We start from the raw sequence: 20,009 nt of genomic DNA on the forward strand, positions 1-20,009 counted from the left end.
CTGGTGAAATTCCCTCTTCATCACAACAGTGGAAGCTGCCCTCTTTTGTATCTAGTCACTCTACAAAAGAGGGCAGGGCTCCTGCAGCTTTAACTGTTCCAATGAAGAGGGAATTTCACCAGGTGCTGCATGCATACAAATGGCACCTGCCGAAATGCCCTTTTCTATACAACTGTTAAAGATTCAGAAGCCTGTCCTCCTTTTCATAGGGTCACCCTACCACTGCTGCCACCAGTATCTACCACCCAAGGCAGTTGCCTCACTCTACCTAATGGTAGGGCCGGCCCTGTTAGTGGTCCTTTAAGGGGGATCAAACTTTTTTCTCTACTCCAGCTTGATGGTCCTGTTTAGACACTTGTGCAAAAACAAAACCAACAGCACCCTCTGCTGGTAGCTGCTGTCCGGTGTCAAATATGTCTGGTTTTGTCCTAGCAGCCATCAGCATTCTGTCTGTCTGTCTGTCTGTCTGTCTGTCTGTCTGTCTCTCTCTCTCTCACACACACACACACACTTCTCCTCTCTATATGGATATGTGCTTATTGGCCAAAGATGTATATGAGGTTTTTTTAGTTACACTATATTTATTTATTTATTACATTTTTATACCGCCCAACAGCCGAAGCTCTCTGGGCGGTTCACAAAAATTAAAACCATAATAAAACAACCAACAGGTTAAAAGCACAAATACAAAATACAGTATAAAAAGCACAACCAGAATAAAAGATGTGAGAATCAAATATATATCCTTTAAACTCTTTATATGCACATTGATTCAGCAGCAAACGCCATTGAAATCAGTGGGTCTGACTTCAGCATCAACGTGCAGAGATCTGGCTGCACCTGTAACTACATGCAGGCGGGTGGGCTCTTGCACAACAAGCACACCCGTTTCAAGGGATTTCCCACTGGATCTTGACCGCTGTGTTCTCTATTGAGTTGTATGACATGTGGATGCAAGCAGAGTGTAAGCCTGCATTATGTACAGCATTTAGTAGGTGATGAATCAGTGAAGAGTGTGAGATCCAGGGATGCTTTGGACATGGCAAAACCAGACTCAGAAATATCTACCAAGTTCATCGGGTCGCCTTGGGCATGTCTCTGCCCCTTGACCACCTGCACACAGTTCCTTAAAACACACACACACTGTTTGGGCTACTTGGGAAAAGAGTGGGATAAAATTGTACGAGCAATTTAGAAATACTTCTTTTCTTTTGAACATGTTTATTTGGAAGTAAGGTCCACTGACAAAGGTGGTGATATCTTGCTGAGTAAGTGTGCTTTGGCTGTTGGCAGCCCAAGAGTCTGCAAGGAAAGGTTTCTTGATACATTTAATTGATCCCCTGTTATTGACTCGGCCAGCAGCTTGAACTACTTTTCAGAGGAGGTGATGGATGATTTTACTGATTAGACTGCAATGAAATCAATAACTTGTCCAAATAATTCTTTCTCCAAGTGTGCATTATGTTAATTACTCATTAGGAAATTAACCAGTTTTATTACGCTTTCTAATTTACCGGTAGCTGTATCTGCAGAATGGCTTCTTTATTTTTGAGGATGATTTTTATGATCTGTCTCTTGCTGACATTTTTAATCATAGTGCTCTAGAAATAGTGGGTATGTTGTTATTTACACTCCTCTAGGACCTGGGTGATTGTAAATAACAACATGCCCTAAATTCTAGAGGAGGCTCAAATCTCATTGGGTGTTGCCAACAGCCTGTTATTTACTACAAATGTGCCCACCGTCTCATTGATAGCCTCGTGTAAATCTAGGCAATAGTTTTCTCTTCAACATTATAATTTAGAACACTGTATATTGGGGCTTCATTTGGAAGCCAGCATGGTCTAGTGGTTAGAGTATCGGACTGGGACTGAGGAGATCTGGGTTCTAGTCCCCACTCGGCCCTGGAAGCTGACTGGATGACTTTGGGCTAGTCACTGACTCCCAGGTGCTGCATGCACACAAAGGACACCTGCTGAAATTCCCTTTTCCACACAACTGTTAAAGATACAGGAGCTCTGCCCTCCTTTACATAGGGTCACCCTAGTTAAGCACACACAGACCCTGCTTTTGCTCTGCTCCAAATCCTTCTTCAAAGCTGCTTTTCCCTTGAAGAAGCAGTTATTGGGCTTTAAACACAAATGGTTGCACACATACAAACACACACACTCCTAATGTAGTTCTGCCTTTTACTACAAGTATGTAATTATACTGAATTTCTTTCCCTGGAAGGTCACAGAACGCTGTTCACTCACTGCCACCTAGTGATTGTTTTTGAGACTTTTCATAGGAACACAGGAAGCTGCCTTATACTGAGTCAGACTACTGGTCCATTCAGCCCAGTATTGTCAACACTGACTGGCAGCAGTGGCTCTCCAGGGTTTGAGACAGGAATATTTCCAGCCCTACCTGGAGATTCCGAGGAGTCAGTATTCTGCATGCGACGTGTGTGCTCTACCACTGAGCCACAGCAGATGACAGAATTCTTACACCTTTCTTCCCATGTCAGCTATGATAAAGCAGGCAGCAAATCAAATTTATGAACCATTCAGATGCCTCTAACTCAAGTGATTTAATCATTTACAATGAACCCTCTCACTTGTGATGAAAATTGACATATTTTCTAGACTAGTGGTTGGTTTGTACTTACGTAGTTTAGAATTAGAGCTGGTTGGGCAGATGTTACATTTCTAAAGAGTTTTCTTTCCTTTTTCTGGATTCCAATTATCAGAGCATAGCAGGGGACTCTTCCATGATCACAAATATTGTCATTTTTCTCTTCATGGGACCTAGCCCCTCTGATCTTCCCTCAATCCCAGCTTCATATGTTACAGTGCAAAACACAAAGATGAATAGTTATTTACAGGGTTGAATGCTGGCTGTAGCACTAGCTGCTCTGGCTTTCATAGTTGTGTGTAGAGTTCTCTATTTTGAGCTGATTTTCATATTCATTTATTTATTTATTACATTTATATCCCACCATTTTTCCTCCCAAGGAACCCAAGGTGGCATACATAATCCCCCTCCTCTCCATTTTATCCTTGCAACAACCACCCTGAGAGGTGGGTTGGGCTGAGAGTCTGTGACTGGCCCAAAGTCACCCAATGGACCTCCATGGCCGAGTGGGGACTAGAACCCGAATCTCCCAACTCCCTGTCCAACACTTTAGCCACTACACCACACTGCCTCTCAAACAAATCATACGAAAGCTATGCATCATGTGCATCCCTTAACATCCTAGTTAAGGATGTGCTTCCTAGGAAATGAATTAACCAGACCTTCAATTGGGAGCCCAATCAAGTGTGAATATCAGCTTGATTTGAGCAAATTCATGCTCTTTTGCAATTTTCCCCCAAGCTGTGCCGCTGGTGTTCCCAATCAGAACACAGAGCAAATACATAGATCCTATTTATGTGAAAACTAGGAAAGCTTCCCAAGTGCAGAGAATGGTCTTTTCCATGATGTTGCCTACCCTAAAACCAAATTGAAATTCAACTCCTTTTGACTCTGCCTTTTCCAGTGAGCTTGAAAGTTTTGTTGAAGATCTGAAGAAGGAATCCAGGGCGGCTAACCGGATAGTTACGCTGAAAGATGTCGAAGATGGCGCTTTTCTCCTACGGCAAGTTGGAGAAGCCGTCGCCACCCTCAAAGGTACCTTTCAGGTTTTCTTATTTGGTTTGGGTATCTTTTGGGGGGGGCCTCTTATACCCCCCCAACTTTAAGGAGACTCACTTGGAAATATGTTTCACTGAGATAAATGGGGCTTACTTCCAGGTAAATGTGCTTAGGCTTAGGGCATGAATGTGACAATTCTATTCTTATTTGGAAAAGGGGGGAGTCTGAACTGGGTCTGCAAGGCTTCCTGCTAGGAGGCCACCAAACGCAGGGCAATTGAGAGTAGAGCATACAGCAGTAGCGACCGTATTCCCCAGGGCAACTACTGGCCAATGGGCCAAAGGTGAACTTCCACCCCATTTCCCCACATTGTTGATATTGTTTTATTCTGTCCTCCGGCCTTAAAACTTGGAGGGAACCTTGGGGAAAGAGATGCAAATGTTTCTGTTTTTCATTGTGTACTAAACAAAGTATACGCCTTGGCCCACCGATGGAATGTGGACCCTGACAGGTTTCGACCCGGGGTACTGTGGTCTCCAGCAAGAAGAAAAATTCCCACCCCTGGTGTAGAACATTAAAAAAGAGCAAAGGGTAAAATCAGGAGGAAGCAGGAGCTGAAAAGAGTCTTTCCTTCCTGTTCCAGGGGTGGCAGTGTTACCCTCCTGTCCAATTTCTTTCCCATTTCATACAATGATGGGGGGGGGGCTATTTACACCAGTCCCAGAACTGGGGTAAATGTCCCCCTGTGTTGGGGACATGTTTGGGAAGCAAGAGGACTTTCGATGCCTCCGATATCAGAGGCACTATGCCCTATGTGGACTGTTTGCTAGGGAACTTGGATGGGAGTTTGCTGTTGCACTGACATCTTGCTCGTGGGTTTCCTATGGGAAACAGAGTGTTGGCGCTAGATGGATCCTTGGTCCAATCCAGCATGGGTCTTCTTATGTTCTTATGATCAAATCCTCTGCCTTTCCTGACATCAAGCTTCCAATGTCGGGGATGTAAGGGGTACAAGCATTTCTGCAGGGGCTGTCCCAAGATTGGAGCTTCCCGTCTGAAGGGACCTGACCTCTCCCCCCCCCCCCGAGAGAATAGAATTGTAGCCTAATTGGTGACATTTTTAATTCTCAAGCTAAAGAGACATTGTTCATATTCATCAGAGTGATTGTCACTCTGATTCACTTCGCCTGCAGTTGAGAACTTCATGGATAATACAAGCTGGTTATGCGTGAATATTAAGGTTGTGCATCTGGAAACTTTCTCCCCCCCCCCCCCCCGCCCCCCACATCTTTCTTTCTTGGTGAATATTAAGCCCTACGTTGGTCTCTGTCCATCTCTTTCTTTTTAAGTGCTTTAGGGCACAAACCGATGCACGTGTAGACAGAAATATGTTCTAGCACCTCAGCATTCCCCAGCCAGCAAAGTTTTTTTTTCCTTTTCTTTTTTCGGTCTAAACATACATAGGGTTGCACTTTTATGGCTCTTGTCTTTGCAGGTGAATTTCCAACATTGCAGAATAAAATGCGAGCCATTCTTCGTATTGAGGTGGAAGCTGTGAGATTTTTAAAGGAGGAACCCCATAAGCTAGACATCTTACTGAAGAGAGTCCGGAGCATGACTGATACCCTAACTACCCTCCGGAGGTGATTTGTTTGTTTGTTTAAATTAGTCTGAACCAGGTTGTTGGCATGTATATGATCTATACAAGTTCCCATGTTAATCACACACGTTCCAAAAAGATAGAGGGCTGGATCTGAATTTAGTCATACTTATTAATCACACACAATACTTTGGGGCACTCAGAAAGCAATACTTTTATCTTGGAAATTAAAATAGTTAACCATTCAATGTAGGTTTAATTAATTTAAATGTCTTGGTCTCCCCACCCCAAAGGAATTCTGGGAATCTGATGACATGTTCAGAATTCTTTCTTAGTTATATACCTCACACCGAACTGGAAAGAGGAACCAGTTTTGGGCTTGTCAAAAGATTTGCCCATAGCAAATATGAGTTGTTATTGTTTATCACCAGGTATTTATAAGACCACTTATAGCTGCAGATCCAATCCATGGTGTGCTCAACTACATCAGGAAAGCTTGCATAATCGTATGGCTAAATATATCTATCTTCAACGTGCACCTAGAATTGCTGCTGCATGTCTAATCTCAGGGAGAAGATCATGCCCAATATTGGGCACCACCCCACTAAATGCCCTGCTCCAAACAACTGGGAAGCAGACCTCAAGAGGGTTTGGCACCACCAGGAGCTCCTCTCAAGTGGACTACAAGGACTGAATGACCCTGTAGGGGAGAAGGCCTCACCATCTCCACCTAGATTTTGAAATGGTGCAACAATCTTCGCTTCCATCCTGGCTCCGGCCTGCTCCCTGGATCCCTGTCCCACTCTCCCTAGATCAACGCTTCCACTTGTAGTAACATCTGGGATCCCGCTGTGTCAATGTTTCTGGTTTCTCTGTTGGATATCAGTTGCCCTGGCTGGCTGAGTTGACCAGTGGTGTAGTGGTAAATTTTGAAGCACATATTGTGCCAGTTTCAAAGAGAGGCCCAAAATGCAGCCACTGCAACCCTGTGAGCCCTGGTTCTGCTACCCCACTAGTTTTGATCCCCCAGATACTGGAACCGGTATCCTTCAGGCACATCCCCACTGAACGACTACTTGGTGAGTCTTCCATCTGTCTTTCACCTGGTCATTCTACAGTAGGTCCCTTTGGATCACAGAGCCTTCCGATGGATGCTCACCCCTGTCGCTCATTGGGCCTGAGAGTTTGTATCTTGCGTGAGAGGCGATATTGCAAAAATATGGTCTTGGTGCTTCACCCACTTAAAAAAAATCACACACTTGACTGGGTTGGATCCAGGATCTGCCTTCTGTAAGAGGAACGGACCTTCCATGTGTGGAATGGCTCCCCTTGCAGAAGGTCCCTCTGCCCAATTTTTGGGTGTCCCTGCTCCCCCACACCAGAGATCACCCCCATTCAGCAGGGTCTCCTGACTCTCTGTGTAGCATTTTCTGGGGGCTGGAGGGCCTGCAATGGGACCAAAGGGACAGGGAAGTGCACTCCCATCAGTGCAGTTTATCCAGCATCATTGCAGGCCCAACCCATAATCATCAAGCCATTAGAATCATAGAATAGTAGAGTTGGAAGGGGCCTATAAGGCCATCGAGTCCAACCCTCTGCTCATTGCAGGAATCCATCTCAAAGCATTCCTGACAGATGGTTGTTCAGCTGCCTCTTGAATGCCTCTAGTGTGGGAGAGCCCACAACCTCCCTTGGTAACTGGTTCCATTGTCGTACTGCTCTAACGGTCAGGGAGTTTTTCCTGATGTCCAGCCCGAATCTGGCTTCCTGTAACTTGAGCCTATTATTAATCATGACTGAGGAGTGTGTTTGGCTTAAATGGCTTTCATTAAACAAAACTGTCACTAGAGGGAGCCCTTTCTCGAAAAGACCAGGAAGAGTCTGCTTGTTAATCATAGAATAGTAGAGTGGGAAGGGGCCTACAAGGCCATCGAGTCCAACCCCCTGCTCAATGCAGGAATCCACCCTAAAGCATACTTGACAGATGGTTGTCCAGCTGCCTCTTGAATGCCTCTAGTGTGGAAGAGACCATAACCATAGAATCATAGAATAGTAGCATGGCTGTTTCCTTTTCGCAGGCACGTTACAGATGGTCTGCTTAAAGGTGTGGATCCCTCCCAAGCTGCGCAGTACAACGCCATGGAGAAAGCCACAGCAGCCGAAGTTCTGAGGAACCAAGAAGACATCACAAACAGCCCCACTTGCCTGGAGCAAAAAGTGACCGAAGCCCCGGCGGAGCCGTCTGTCAAGTCAGAGGCAATCCCTGTTTCCACGATGACGGTCCACCATGCTCAAAGCTCTCCGGTGGTCATCCATCCGTCTCAGCATTCATCAGCCTTGGTCAGTCATGCCCCAATGTCTCCACCGGCAAACAGCCCCGCAGGAGGGTCATCTGGGTCAACACACCCAACCTCTCCCATGCCAGAGTCTGCAACTGTGATGGCAACTGCTACCCAGCAGCCCCAGGCACCTCACTCGCCCCACGTTTCAGTGAACGGCTCCACCATGCAAAGCCTTTTTATTGAAGAACTTCACAGTGCCAGTACGAGGAACAGAGCTCTATCAATCGAGGTACAGTGTGCATTTTAAGGCAGGAAGGTCATTTAGATATGTCCAGAACTGTATAGCTTAGAAAGGAAGGTGTGTCAGGGGAGGCACATAAGGGAGGTGGGCCAAATTATGCATGATATGGAGAAAAAAGAGAGGGGGGCATTTTTCTCCCCCTCTCGTAATGCTGGGACTGAATGGGGGTCATCCCATGAAGCTGAAGAGTGGGCAATTCAGGACAGATACAAGGAAGTACTTCTTCACACCATGAATAGTTAAACTAGGGAGTTTGCGATCACAAGACGTAGCGATGGCCACCAACGTGGATGGCCTTAGATGGGGATTAGACAAATCCATGGAGGATAAAGCTATCACAGGCTGTTTGTCATGATAGCTGAATGCAAACTCCAGTATCAGAGGCAGCAGGAGGGTGCTACTGCACTTGTGTCCCACTTATGGGTTTCTCACAGACAGCTGGTTGGCCGTTGTGTGCGTAGAATAATACAACCGTTTCTCCATGTTAAGGGGCATAGGGGTATAAAAGGAATGAAGGGAGGGGAGAGAGCTCTCTGCTGCTGGGAAGAAATCTCTTAACAAAAATCTCATTGCCTAACTGGTCATCTGGTGGCCAATTTATTTTAAGCATTGGGTACACGCAGCCCATCATGACTGCATCTTATGCACATGAGGTGGTGGTGGTGGTGACACATTTCATTTGGGGGAGAATGCTTCATGGGAACTGTTATAGGGCCTGTTCAGAAGACACCTTAAACCATGGCTTTGATCATGGTGGTTGAGCCAGAAAGCCAGGCTATGTTCAGAAGACACCTTAAACCATGGCTTTGATCATGGTGGTTGAGCCAGAAAGCCAGGCTATGTTCAGAAGACACCTTAAACCATGGCTTTGATCATGGTGGTTGAGCCAGAAAGCCAGGCTATGTTCAGAAGACACCTTAAACCATGGCTTTGATCATGGTGGTTGAGCCAGAAAGCCAGGCTATGTTCAAAAGACACCTTAAACCATGGCTTTGATCATAGTGAATAATGCTTATTGTTTTATTCACCATGGTTAAAGCCGTGGATTAAGGTGTCTTCTGAACACAGCCTGGTTTTCTGGCTTAACCACTATGGTTAAAGCCATGGTTTAAGGTGTCTTCTGAACAAGGCCATAGACAGGGGAGCTTCATTCCCTGAGCAAGATTTTGGCTTGAGAGCAAATATCTCCCCATGGGCATGTACCAGTGGAAAACTGTGCAAAGGGCAGGTGCTTGGCAGAGATGGCTAGCAGAACTCAGAGAATGTCTGCACGGATGTACATTTTATGGGTTGGGTCCAGATTTAATCATACTTAGAGTATACCCATTGAAATTACGACTCTCTCAAGTCCATTAATTTCAATGGGTCTACTTTGGTATGACTAAGTCTGAATCCAAGCCTATAAATGTTAGTTTAAATAGAGAATTAGGCCAAAGCAGAATTCAAAATGCCACTCTGGATCTGTGTTTCTGATTAGAAAGCAGAGAAGAAATGGGAAGAGAAGCGGCAGAACCGGGACCACTATAATGGAAAAGAGTTCGAAAAACTCCTAGAAGAAGCACAAGCAAATATCATGAAGTCCATCCCAAACCTCGAGATGCCTCCACAAGCCACAGCTGATACAACCGAAAAACTAGAAGTCTCCGGTGAGGTTTAGTTACACTTCAGCAATATATTGATGGCGTTTGTTTGGGAATGGGCCCTTTTTAAACTTCTTTTAGACGTAACTTTCAGTGTCTGAGCTCTAAACCTTTGGAAAAGATTTGTTGGGGGGGGGGGTATTGTAAGTCCTAGGTACAGCTATGTAGCCTTGGCCCTACAAAGAGATACCTCACAAAAACCAGCACTGCCTGGTCCTTTGGCTCCATTGTCAGTGGGGAGTGAAGTGAGGCGTGAAGCACCTTGGAGAACTTCTTTAGGGTTCTGACTGGATTCACTGCCCCACTGATAATCAGAGAGCCACCAAAAACGTTGTGTGTGGCAGGCTCCTACATTGAGCCCTGAGCATATCCTTAAATCTCTTCTACTAAATAAACAAAACCTAAAATTATTTAAGGTCGGAGCAGTAGGCCCTATTTTAAAAACCGCTGCCCTGACAACACTGTCACATCTTTAATTTTCAGAAGAGACTCCAAACACAGAACAGGACACCGAAAAGCCAGTGAAGTCTCCGCCACCTCCGCCTCCACGTCGCAGCTACCTGCTAGGACCTGGACTAAGCACAAGACTGGGTGAAGTCACTTACGTGACCAGGAAAGACAGCACTACGGCCAAGGTCTGATGATTGAGGCAGTTTAGCAAAATGAGATCTCCAGAACAGGAAACATTTCTGGATAGAGTCTTCCTGATTTTAGTCGCTAGCATGAATTCAGTATCAGTGGTGTGGGTGGGTGTGACATGACCTAGACAGGCATCTAAATAAATCTAAGTAAGTAAACTCAGAAAATGCACAGCATGATAGTGCAAATCTAGCCATTCTTTTGGTCTTGTTCTTTCTTTATGGGAGTTCCCTTTCCTGCATTCTTTTTATGAGACTGTAGAATGCAAATCTTAAGATGCTTTCGCTCTTTGTATGGCTAAGAAATTAAAAACAATATGGAAGAACTCAAATATCTTACACAGATGGACAAAGTCAATCAGAGAGCATAGCGCCATACAAACCTTTCAAGTGTGTTCTTGTTTGCTTGTTTTAACCATCTGTTACTTTCAAAGTCCAAAAAAGAAAAGAAAAAAAGGGGGAGATACAGGGGGAAAAAAACTTTCTTCCACATGTCTTTCCCATGGGATGGCACCGTTCATGTTGTCAAATCCTGAATGTGAGAATTAGGGTTTAATTTCTTTTGGAGGGTGGGATGGGGTGGTGTTTCCTCCTCAAAACACAAAATAAGAGATTAGAGATCAGTGCAAGGAAGCATTGCATTTGTACAGAGCGGTTGGTCAAATTGCCTATAAATTGTTCCATTGTTGTTTGTTACACTTCTTAGGAAAGCAGTGAAGATGCACAGCACAAAGTCTCTAAAGAAGATCACGGTGCCCCTCAGGCTCTGAGCACAGCCAGAGTTCCACCTGCAAAAGACGAGGAAGAAGAGGAAGGAGATAGAATAATGGCAGAACTACAGGTATGAGGTGGCACATGGAGTTACAGACCTGGTCATTGTACTCTTCTGTCCCAAGTGAATGTGTCTTGCATCATAGAAACATAAAATAGTAGAGTTGGAAGGGGCCGATAAGGCCATCGAGTCCAACCCCCTGTTCAATGCAAGAATGCATTGATCCCATTGAAATGAATGGGACGTGCTCTAGAATGCAAGGAGTATGTGGGCTATGTGCAGGAGATACGGGTGGGAGAGTTTCTTCCTAAACCTCGCTGGGGCACACGTCCATTTCATATCCAGCTTCAGTTTGACAAAGGACAGGAAAACCAAGAGCTGAGTAAGGACTGGACTATTCACGGCCATAAGCATGCCAACTCTCCATGATTGAGTCTGATGTTTTGAATTGTGGATCCTTTGGTCAATCAGAAAAGATTATTCAAGCCTTAAGGGCTACCAAATCTCCCTGGCCCTTGCAACGTACAAAGTTTTTCATGTCTGACATTGCTGGGCACTGTGGGCGCAATCTAAGAGAAGTCCGTCATGGGAATGGCCCCTGCATTGCTCTTCATGGGACTTAGCTGTGGCTGAGCTTGCTGGGGTTGTGTACAGTGTATTTGCTATTGACTGCACATTTGAGGCAGCAAGGTGTACCTGCTAGAGGCTGTGGAAGACAAATAGTCATGATGATAAAAGACTACCTTCATTAGTCCTCAGTACCACCAGTCCCCTCAACAAATAGGTGATCACAGGGGATGTATACATTACGAGGAATACATACAAAAATGTACACATTTTATTTATTTTTCATATTTCTATACCACCCAATAGCTGAAGCTCTCTGGGCGGCACACGTTGGGAGAGATGCCTACTAAAACTGCATACATTAGCAGAAATGCCTACAAAAACTGCATACATTTTTGCACACATTTCTTCTGGTTATGCAGTTTTGTATGCATATCTAATGTATGCATTTTTATCTGTGTCTTTTGACTGGAGAACTACATCTAAAATTGCAGAAAGATAATATGATCAACTTATTTATTAGATTTATATACCACCCAACTGGAAAATGCCCTCAGGGCGGTTTACAATCATAATTGAGTTCCAGTTTGCATGTTAGTTTGGGCAATGCAAATTAGGTTAGTTTGCATTTAAATGTGAACTTGAACGAATTTTGTTTATCAAGCTTCCACAAATCTACTCACTAGGCAATGATAGCGATAGGCAAGTGAATGAGGTGATAACGAGATCAACAATGAGATTCATGGAGATGTTGAATTTACTATTGTTTCGCTCAAATTCAAAAGGTACAGAAGTATGGAAGCTAGTCAGTCATTACAAAGCATCGCATTCCCCAACCTGGCGCTCTCCAGCTGCGTTGAACTACAACTACCAACATCTACCACCAACATGGTAGGGGGTGATGGTCCATGTAGTCTAACACATCTGGATCCCAGCCAAGGGAAGAGAAGTGGGAACTTCGTTGCCTCTTTCCGTTTGTAACCTTTTTGCAGTCGCTCTTCTAACGTTTGAAACTGCTAGCTGAACCGCAAAGAGCTACATTGCAAAAAAGATCAAGAACCAGAAGTAAAAGGGAGCGGTGAAAAGAATCAAGCCGAGGCCAGGTGCTTCTCTCCTTTTGGGTGAGGGTGTGGGTGTGTTTTCTTATTGAAGGAGAGGTTTTTATGTTTCTGATTAAAAGCTTGAGGTTGCATTTTAGCTGGCTGAAGAAGAGCCACTGCTAATCGAATACTCAATGTAGCTATGTTTGGACATGGCAATAAACTATGGATTAAAGTATAGATAAACTATCATTTATCCTTATGGACTCACATACTGCCCCCCCTCCTCCTCCTCCATGAGCCGTGGGGAGATCAGAAGCTGTCACTTCCATTTTTTGATGAACCACAGTTTAGCTTTCTGTTTGAACCCTAAACTGAAGTTAACCTTAACTCTTGTTTGTTAAAACAGTAGAGCTTCATGAGCCATGGTTTGAAATTGGCTTGTTTCGACTAGAGATGTAAAAATTTCTGGAAATTTTGAAGCCATGGAAAAAACCCGGTTTTTTTCTGGAGGGGTTTCGTGGGGAAATGGAAATTTTTGGAAAAATTGAAATAATGCAATATTAGCACTTTTTACAGATTGAAAGTCACTTTGTTACATTAGGAACATAAAATGTAATTAGGTCCAAGTTGGTTTGGCATAAAATTATTACATTTGGTATATTAAAAGTAGTGTATTCAAACAATTATTACAAATTTACTTTACTTTTTTTTACTTTTTTATGGTAACAAATGAAGCTACAAGCTCCTGAACTGTTAGGAACCTTTTTGGTTCTGCCAGTTTATGAGGAGCAGGCAAAAAATCAATTTTAAAAAACAACAACTGAAGAAACCACCAACATTAGTAACAAAGAAAATTATTTATGTCTCTGCTAGTCCCCCAGTGTCAAGACATAAAGCCCCCATTCCCATAAAAAAAACAGAAAAATGGAGGGGACGGGCCAAGATTCAATGAATATGCATGAAATTTAATCAGACTCATTTTCTGACCTATAGCTATCAGTATTAGTTTCAGTCCCTGCTTCAGTGGCAGTGCCCCCTAGAGGCAGAAATGCTAGCACTTGCTTGTCCTTGGTGCACAGACATTGTAATAATCTGATACTGTACAGTTTTTAGAAATCATTTGGAGAAGTAAATACCTGAACAGCTTGTCTTAAACATTTTATTCATCATGCTAAAATAAAACATCCTGTAATCTGTTTTTTCTTCATTTTTTTCAATTTTTCCATTTTTTTGGGAAAAAACAAAAAAAGGCTTCGGGGAAAAAAACAGGGAAAAACTTGTTTTTTTCCGAATTTTTCCGTTTTTTTTCCAGGCCTTCACATTTCTAGTTTCGACAGACCTTTCTTAAGGTGATTCACACTTTGTCCGTGTTCAGATATAATGGCAAGACACAGTTAATCACAAGCAAAAGCCACAGTGAGCATTTTGGGGAGGGGAGGGGTGTGTGGACCACGAGCCTGAGGATGTATCACTAATTCCAAATGCAGCCTGTGTTTTACAAGTTGAACTCATGCATATTTACTCAGAAGTAAACACCATTGAGTTCAATGGAGTTTACTCCCAGGTTGGTGTATATAGGGTTGCAGTCATAGAATCAAGGTAAGTAATTGCAAGCAGTTGTAAATTAGGCAGAGTTGTTGCATCCATCCCCATTCTGAGGAGGTGCTGGGTTTTAGTTTAAAAAAAAAAGACTTGTTGGTAGTGTGTAGTATTAGCAAGCTCTGACAATTCATACAAATAAGTTTTGCAGCTTGCCAAATTCTGGATTTTCTCACTAGATGTTATGAGCAAAGTGACTGTATGAGATTCATTGGTCAAGGAAGCTGTTGGAGGATGAAACAAACCATCATTCTGTGGGCCCGGACAGAGCAATCCTATGACCCACAGACCGCATCTGGAATGCCATAGGATGCTGCAGAGCTCCTCCTCTGTGTTTGTAGATGGAGCTAAGAGTGTGGAGGATGGGGGATCCTCCATGGATCCTCCGACCCGCCTCTCTAGCTGCCACAGAGGTCTTCGTGGCGGCTCCTCTTTCCAGGGCCTCTGCTAGGCAAGGAGGAAAAGGGGGTGTTCTGATGGGTGGATTGGGGAGGAGGAAGGAGAAACATGGATCTACAAAGTCCAGAAGCCTCCATCACCCAGCCCCACCCACTGGAAGAAAACAACAAAGTCGGAGGAATGGGAGCCTCCGTCTTCCTCCCTCCCCGCCTCGCTCTTGTTGACAGGGCTTTGGGTAGACAGAGGTCTTGGATCTTTAGGCCTCTCTAAATGAAGTAGCTTACATGCCTAAAGTCTGGTTTCAATATGGATCTTGTTTACAAATCAGCAAACCCTGGCGGAGCTTTCCCAAGACCCATGGGCAGAGTTTCAGTGATCCAGCTTGGGAAATACCTGCATCTGGGAAGTAGATTGGAGCCTGGGAAAATTCCTGGCACAAAAAGCGTCCAGTCTTTTAAAGCAGGGGTGGGGGACCTCAGGCCCACGAGCTGCATCTGGCTTCCCCAAGGTTCCCCAGCGGGTCACGTCCCTCTCCCCTGGCCCTACTTCTTTCCCCCTAACCTCCGCCAATTGTTTGGTGGCTTCCCAGCTTTTTCACAATCCCCTTCACCCATTCTAAAAGGTTTCTTTGCCTCTCCCACAGCATTGCTCTTGGCAGTAAGAGCTTTCAGCGAAAATATGCGGCTGCTTTTGGCATTTTCCAGCTCCACCCACTCCTGGAATGCAGCCCCTGAGGGCTTTTCTGAAATTGAATCTGGCCTTTGGGCTGAAAGAGGTTCCCCAGCCTTTTTAAAATGTTTTGCAGGCCCATAACTTGAAAGAGTTGTCGTTGTTCCATCCTTTTCAAAAGAACATTTCTACCAAAGAAAATTAAAATGAGCATCTCCAGCCAAATCCCCCACTTCCCCCACATTTTGCAATTGTACCAGAAAATGGAAATGCAAAATGTTGTTTAATATTTGAACTTAGACAAAACCTATATAGTTGTGGGTGGAACAACAGTCTTTAAAAGTTGAATGGAGGTGGGTCCAAGGCTGTGGAATGAATCCCAGGTTAAAATGACACAAAAAAAACCCCATCAGCCTACATAAAACCTAACTTACATAATGCCGTCAGACAATAACTGTGTTGATAAATCCATATATTATTGCTGTGGGGACTGGACTGCATGCCTGGCAAGGAGAGACCTGGCTATCCAGCCCAGCCGTAAGCTGTAGACCTCTGCGTATTTATAATGCCTGGATTGATGGGTTGATACTTAAGATCAACACAAGGAGAGAGAAAAACCCACCCTTGACTGGAGGAATCTTAGGGAAGAAGCAGTGTGTCCCTCCTGCTAATGCTTCTTGGGGAGACTTGCTGATGTTGGAAGAAGGTCTTCTGATAATATGCCATATTTTAATTCTCTAGGCTTTCCAGAAGTGCTCTTACATGGATGTAAACTCAAACAGTCATGTTGAACAGTCCAGAAATGACACACACACAAAAGATGCAAGGCATGTGGCCTTAACACATCCCAAGGAGAAGAAGGTAACGGTGGCATTCTGAACTCTGCCACATACTCTTGACCTCGCCTTCTTCCCTTGCTTCCAACTAACCCTGTGTCTTGCATATTGTTTGTTCTCTTTGTGCCATGAGGGCCGTGTTTCTGTTTATCTAGATTTATGGCCCATTTTGGCCCTGAAGTTCTCAAGATGCAAATAACCTTTAGGAAAACAGGAGGAATAAAATGAGATTGAACAGATCTAGGACAACAAAACAAAACGCGCTTGGTGTGGTCTGAAGCTTTTGAGAGATGTTATTTGTCTTCTTGAGACCAAGGAAAGGGCACTGTGTTTAAGCATAGTGATCTGAATGCATGTTCTTAATCACTTAATGTCTTACCAGTTTTGTTTATTAAAATTCCTTTGGCCCTAAGAATACAAAATCAAAAGAACGGGTATCTGTTTTGATAAAGACCCGTCAAATGCTGAAAACCCATGCACACGTACCTGGGACTAAGCCCCACTGAACACAGGTGGATGGTGTCCAAATAAACATATATAGGATTACATTACAAGTATAATAATAAAAAAAAGATTTAAAAATGTATACCATGTCTTCAAAATAGGCAATTTTACAGTGACTTGGTTTGCAGATAATGCTATTCTATGGTTTCTTTAATCCATTGGTTGTTAAATTCTGGATTGTGATGTGGAAACACAGCTGCTCTTAAAAAACATGGTTTGTTGACTATGAATAACATAGCAAAAGAACCCATGTTATGAACTCTGGTTTGTTTAAACCATGGGTTGTTGTTACATGTGAACCCAGAACCGTGGGTTGTTCACGGGTTGTTTTGCCAAGTTACAGAAGCAGCAGGCAAAAGTGGTAAAAATAAAAGCCAGCTGCTCTACATGCCAGTAGTACAGTGCCTCAAAGGCATTTGGGATACAGGGAGGGAGTGGCCAAAGGAGGACGGAAACAAACAACCCAGGGCTTGAGAAAACAAAGCATTTGTTGTTTAATCATATACCAGAAAAACCCTGAGTAGGGCAACAAACCATGGATTAGCCATGGGTTAAATAAAACATAGGTTAGCATAATGTGTGAAGCAGGTCATTACCACAGTTGGTATTACAGGTGGAAGCCACCCTAGAGAAGACTGTAGGTTTCCTTCTCCAAAGGATGCAGATTTTTAAAAAAGAATTAAGAGTAGTAGCAGTACTACACAATGATTGTTTCAATGGGAAAAGAAGGGCAAAGACACCAAGGCCAAATCTACACCAAGCAGAATATAACACTATGAAAGCGGTATGAAATGTGTCAGTAGGCCCCAACAGTTGTCAGTGTACTTCAATACTGCTATAAAGCAGCAGTGTGGCTCCTGCCTCCTGCCTCTTATATACTACTTTCATACCACTGTCATGGTGGAATATCCTGCTTGGTGTAGATCTAGCCCAAGTCTCAAGTTAGTTTCAAACCCAATGGAGCTTAAAGCTCCAAGCAAACTGTCATACAAAACAAATGCATCACCACTTTTGCCATCAGGATTAGGAGTCTTTGGGGATGGTATTAATCAATTCTTAATAATTCTGAGACAGTCTGGAGCAAATAAAAAACTTCAGCTGAAGGAAAATCTGACTCCAAGAGCTGGTGCTGCCCCAGAAGGTAATCTAGTCCAGCCCTCCTCCGCCACCCACCCTTCACAGCAAAGATCAACCAAAACAATCCAGACCCCTGATGGAGTCCTTCAAGCAGGGAGACCTCAAGTGGAGTATCTGAAACAGGGAGAAAACAGGACAGGTGAGATGCCGGGTTCCAAGACTGGAAGACAGACGAAGTACTCCACTCAACACCCTTCACTTAGCTTACACAAAGCAGCCTTGTATCCTGGGGGCCCTTGTACAAAGACTGCCGGAGTATTTGCAACTGGTGAGATAAACATGCAGTAAGCGATAGCCCCTGTTCTCTGTGCAGCAAGTCACACTCTGCTGGCTCTAAATAATGTTTGGCATGAATAATAATTCCTAGTTTCTGGACCCTGAAAGCCGGAGTATTGCTGACAACATAGGCAGCTCAGCACACAATGGGTTGGATCCAAGAATTGCCTTCCTTTAGGAGAAGGGGTGTTCCGTGAGTGGATGCTCTCTGCTTCTGGAAGGTCCCTCTCACACACCAACGTGCACCCTATTCATCAGGGTCTCCTTACCCCCTGTGTGGCATTTTCAGGGGCCTGGAGGGGCTGCTGTGGGGCAGAGGGAGTGGGGAAGTCCACTTCCGTCTGCCAAGTCAATCCAGTATAAATCTGAATCCAAGCCCTTATGTCCATGCAATGTCCGCCTACGTCTTTGCTTTCTTGACTTTGGCCTGACCTGCATGACACTTTATTCTTCTTTCTCTGGGATCTGACCTTTTGAGGGCTGCCATCTCTGTTTACATGCTAACCAACTACATGTGCATGATAGTAGCAAGTTCTTGTGTACCGCCGGCTCTCTTTCAGCCTAATGTGATCTCTGTGCGTTTTAAAATCAAGACACCTGCATTGAAAAAGAAGTAGTTTACTTATACCTGTGATGGTTTTGGTGTAATCCTGTTTTTAGAGATTAAACTTCCATCATGGCTGAACACTTCACACTTGGACATCACAGTTGGCACCAATAGACTGTGATTATTCTCTTGGAGAGTTGAACACTCTTTTAATTTATATCCAAACAGTTCTTTCCTTTATACCCAAATTATGTAGCTACACCTTTAAGTACGTATGTATCTATGTATGTATTTTTTTATTTCTAAGATTTATTAATCACTCTATAGCTGGTAGCTTTCAGGGTAATGTACAATAAAAACAAGTAAAATCTAAGCTTGCTCGGTCAAAATAGGTGCGGGACATATTCCTATTATGACAGACCATATCGTAGTCTACATTTGGAGGACATTTGCAGAATTGCTGCTTGAATAGTTCTCTGTGTTTTTCGTATCCTCTTGTATTTCTACTGGCCAAAGGAGCACCTTTTCAGTAGCAATTATTGAACTCCCAGAATTAGATATGGGGCACTTCAAGGACAAAAGATCCCTTCTTCCTGCAGCCAAGTACATTGAAGCTGTATTTGCAAGTTGCAGGTCATGAATACACCGCAATACTCATATGAGTACTATTGAGTTTCTATGGAGTTGCAAGTAGGAGCTGCAGGTTGGGTATACAGAGAGAAAGTACATTGAGTATTGGGCATGCAGAGAGAAAGTATACATGGAAGAGGTGGGTGGGGAAGAGGTGTGTTACGTGAATTAACAGCAGGCCTTGATGTAAGCTACGTCAGCAGATGTAGTTCGTGAATTTTCAGCAGAAATCCTGACGTCGTTGAATTGCATGCCATTGTGGAAAGGGTTGCTCATTTTCCTTGGTTGCTGCTCCTTCAACCTGATCCTGTTTGAAGTATGTGTCAACTGGTTGCTGGGCGAGGGGCAAATCTGGGCCTGTTGCTTTTTGTAGGCCCTTTTCTACAAGTAATTCAGGGCTTGGTTACATTCTTTGGAGGCAGTTTCTGTGTCAGCACAGCACTTCAGACACCATACTTTAAGGATTTAAGCTCCAAAAGCCATCTACTGTATGTTAGTGTTTTGGCAACACAGTCTAATACAGTGGTTATACCAGAAGAACAGGCTTTCCCAAGCTACCTTAACTTGGAGAACTAGCTTATATGTTAGCCGTAAGCATGCTAGTCTAGATGGTGTGGAATCCTTGGTTCCCTTGTGATTTATTTTGGGCCAAAGTTGGAGCAAAGCTGCCTAAATCAAAGGTTTCTGTTTCATACGAAACAATCGATGAAAAAGGGAATCTAATCCAGATCAAGATGAAACAAAGGTTTTGTACATGGTAACCAGTATATCAGGACAAAAGCTCCATGGAGGGGTTTTTAAAGGACCGTTTCCATCTAGAATCCATGTATATAGTTTTGTGCAGTAGCATGTAATACACCGTTCTACCAGAACTTGGAATTAACCCCGAAGAGGTACAGAAACCACTTGAAGACCATGGAAATGGCTCTACATTGGTATACAGAGAGGCATGTT

General features: G+C 43.8%; 1 protein-coding gene across 8 annotated transcripts in view; it reads left to right on the top strand.

Annotated features, from left to right (window-relative positions):
- KIAA1217 (KIAA1217 ortholog) overlaps positions 1 to 20,009 on the top strand; it is a 421,304-nt gene that overhangs the window by 396,685 nt on the left and 4,610 nt on the right. For all 8 annotated transcript variants that reach the window (XM_063127615.1, XM_063127620.1, XM_063127635.1 and 5 more), the window contains 7 exons: positions 3,521 to 3,651; positions 5,111 to 5,258; positions 7,294 to 7,786; positions 9,276 to 9,444; positions 9,922 to 10,073; positions 10,783 to 10,917; positions 15,867 to 15,986. In XM_063127615.1, the coding sequence (XP_062983685.1) occupies positions 3,521 to 3,651; positions 5,111 to 5,258; positions 7,294 to 7,786; positions 9,276 to 9,444; positions 9,922 to 10,073; positions 10,783 to 10,917; positions 15,867 to 15,986 (1,348 nt within the window). The remainder of the gene's footprint in view (positions 1 to 3,520; positions 3,652 to 5,110; positions 5,259 to 7,293; positions 7,787 to 9,275; positions 9,445 to 9,921; positions 10,074 to 10,782; positions 10,918 to 15,866; positions 15,987 to 20,009) is intronic.

The sequence above is a fragment of the Elgaria multicarinata genome, chromosome 1 (genome assembly GCF_023053635.1).
Source record: "Elgaria multicarinata webbii isolate HBS135686 ecotype San Diego chromosome 1, rElgMul1.1.pri, whole genome shotgun sequence".
Lineage (NCBI taxonomy): Eukaryota > Metazoa > Chordata > Lepidosauria > Squamata > Anguidae > Elgaria > Elgaria multicarinata.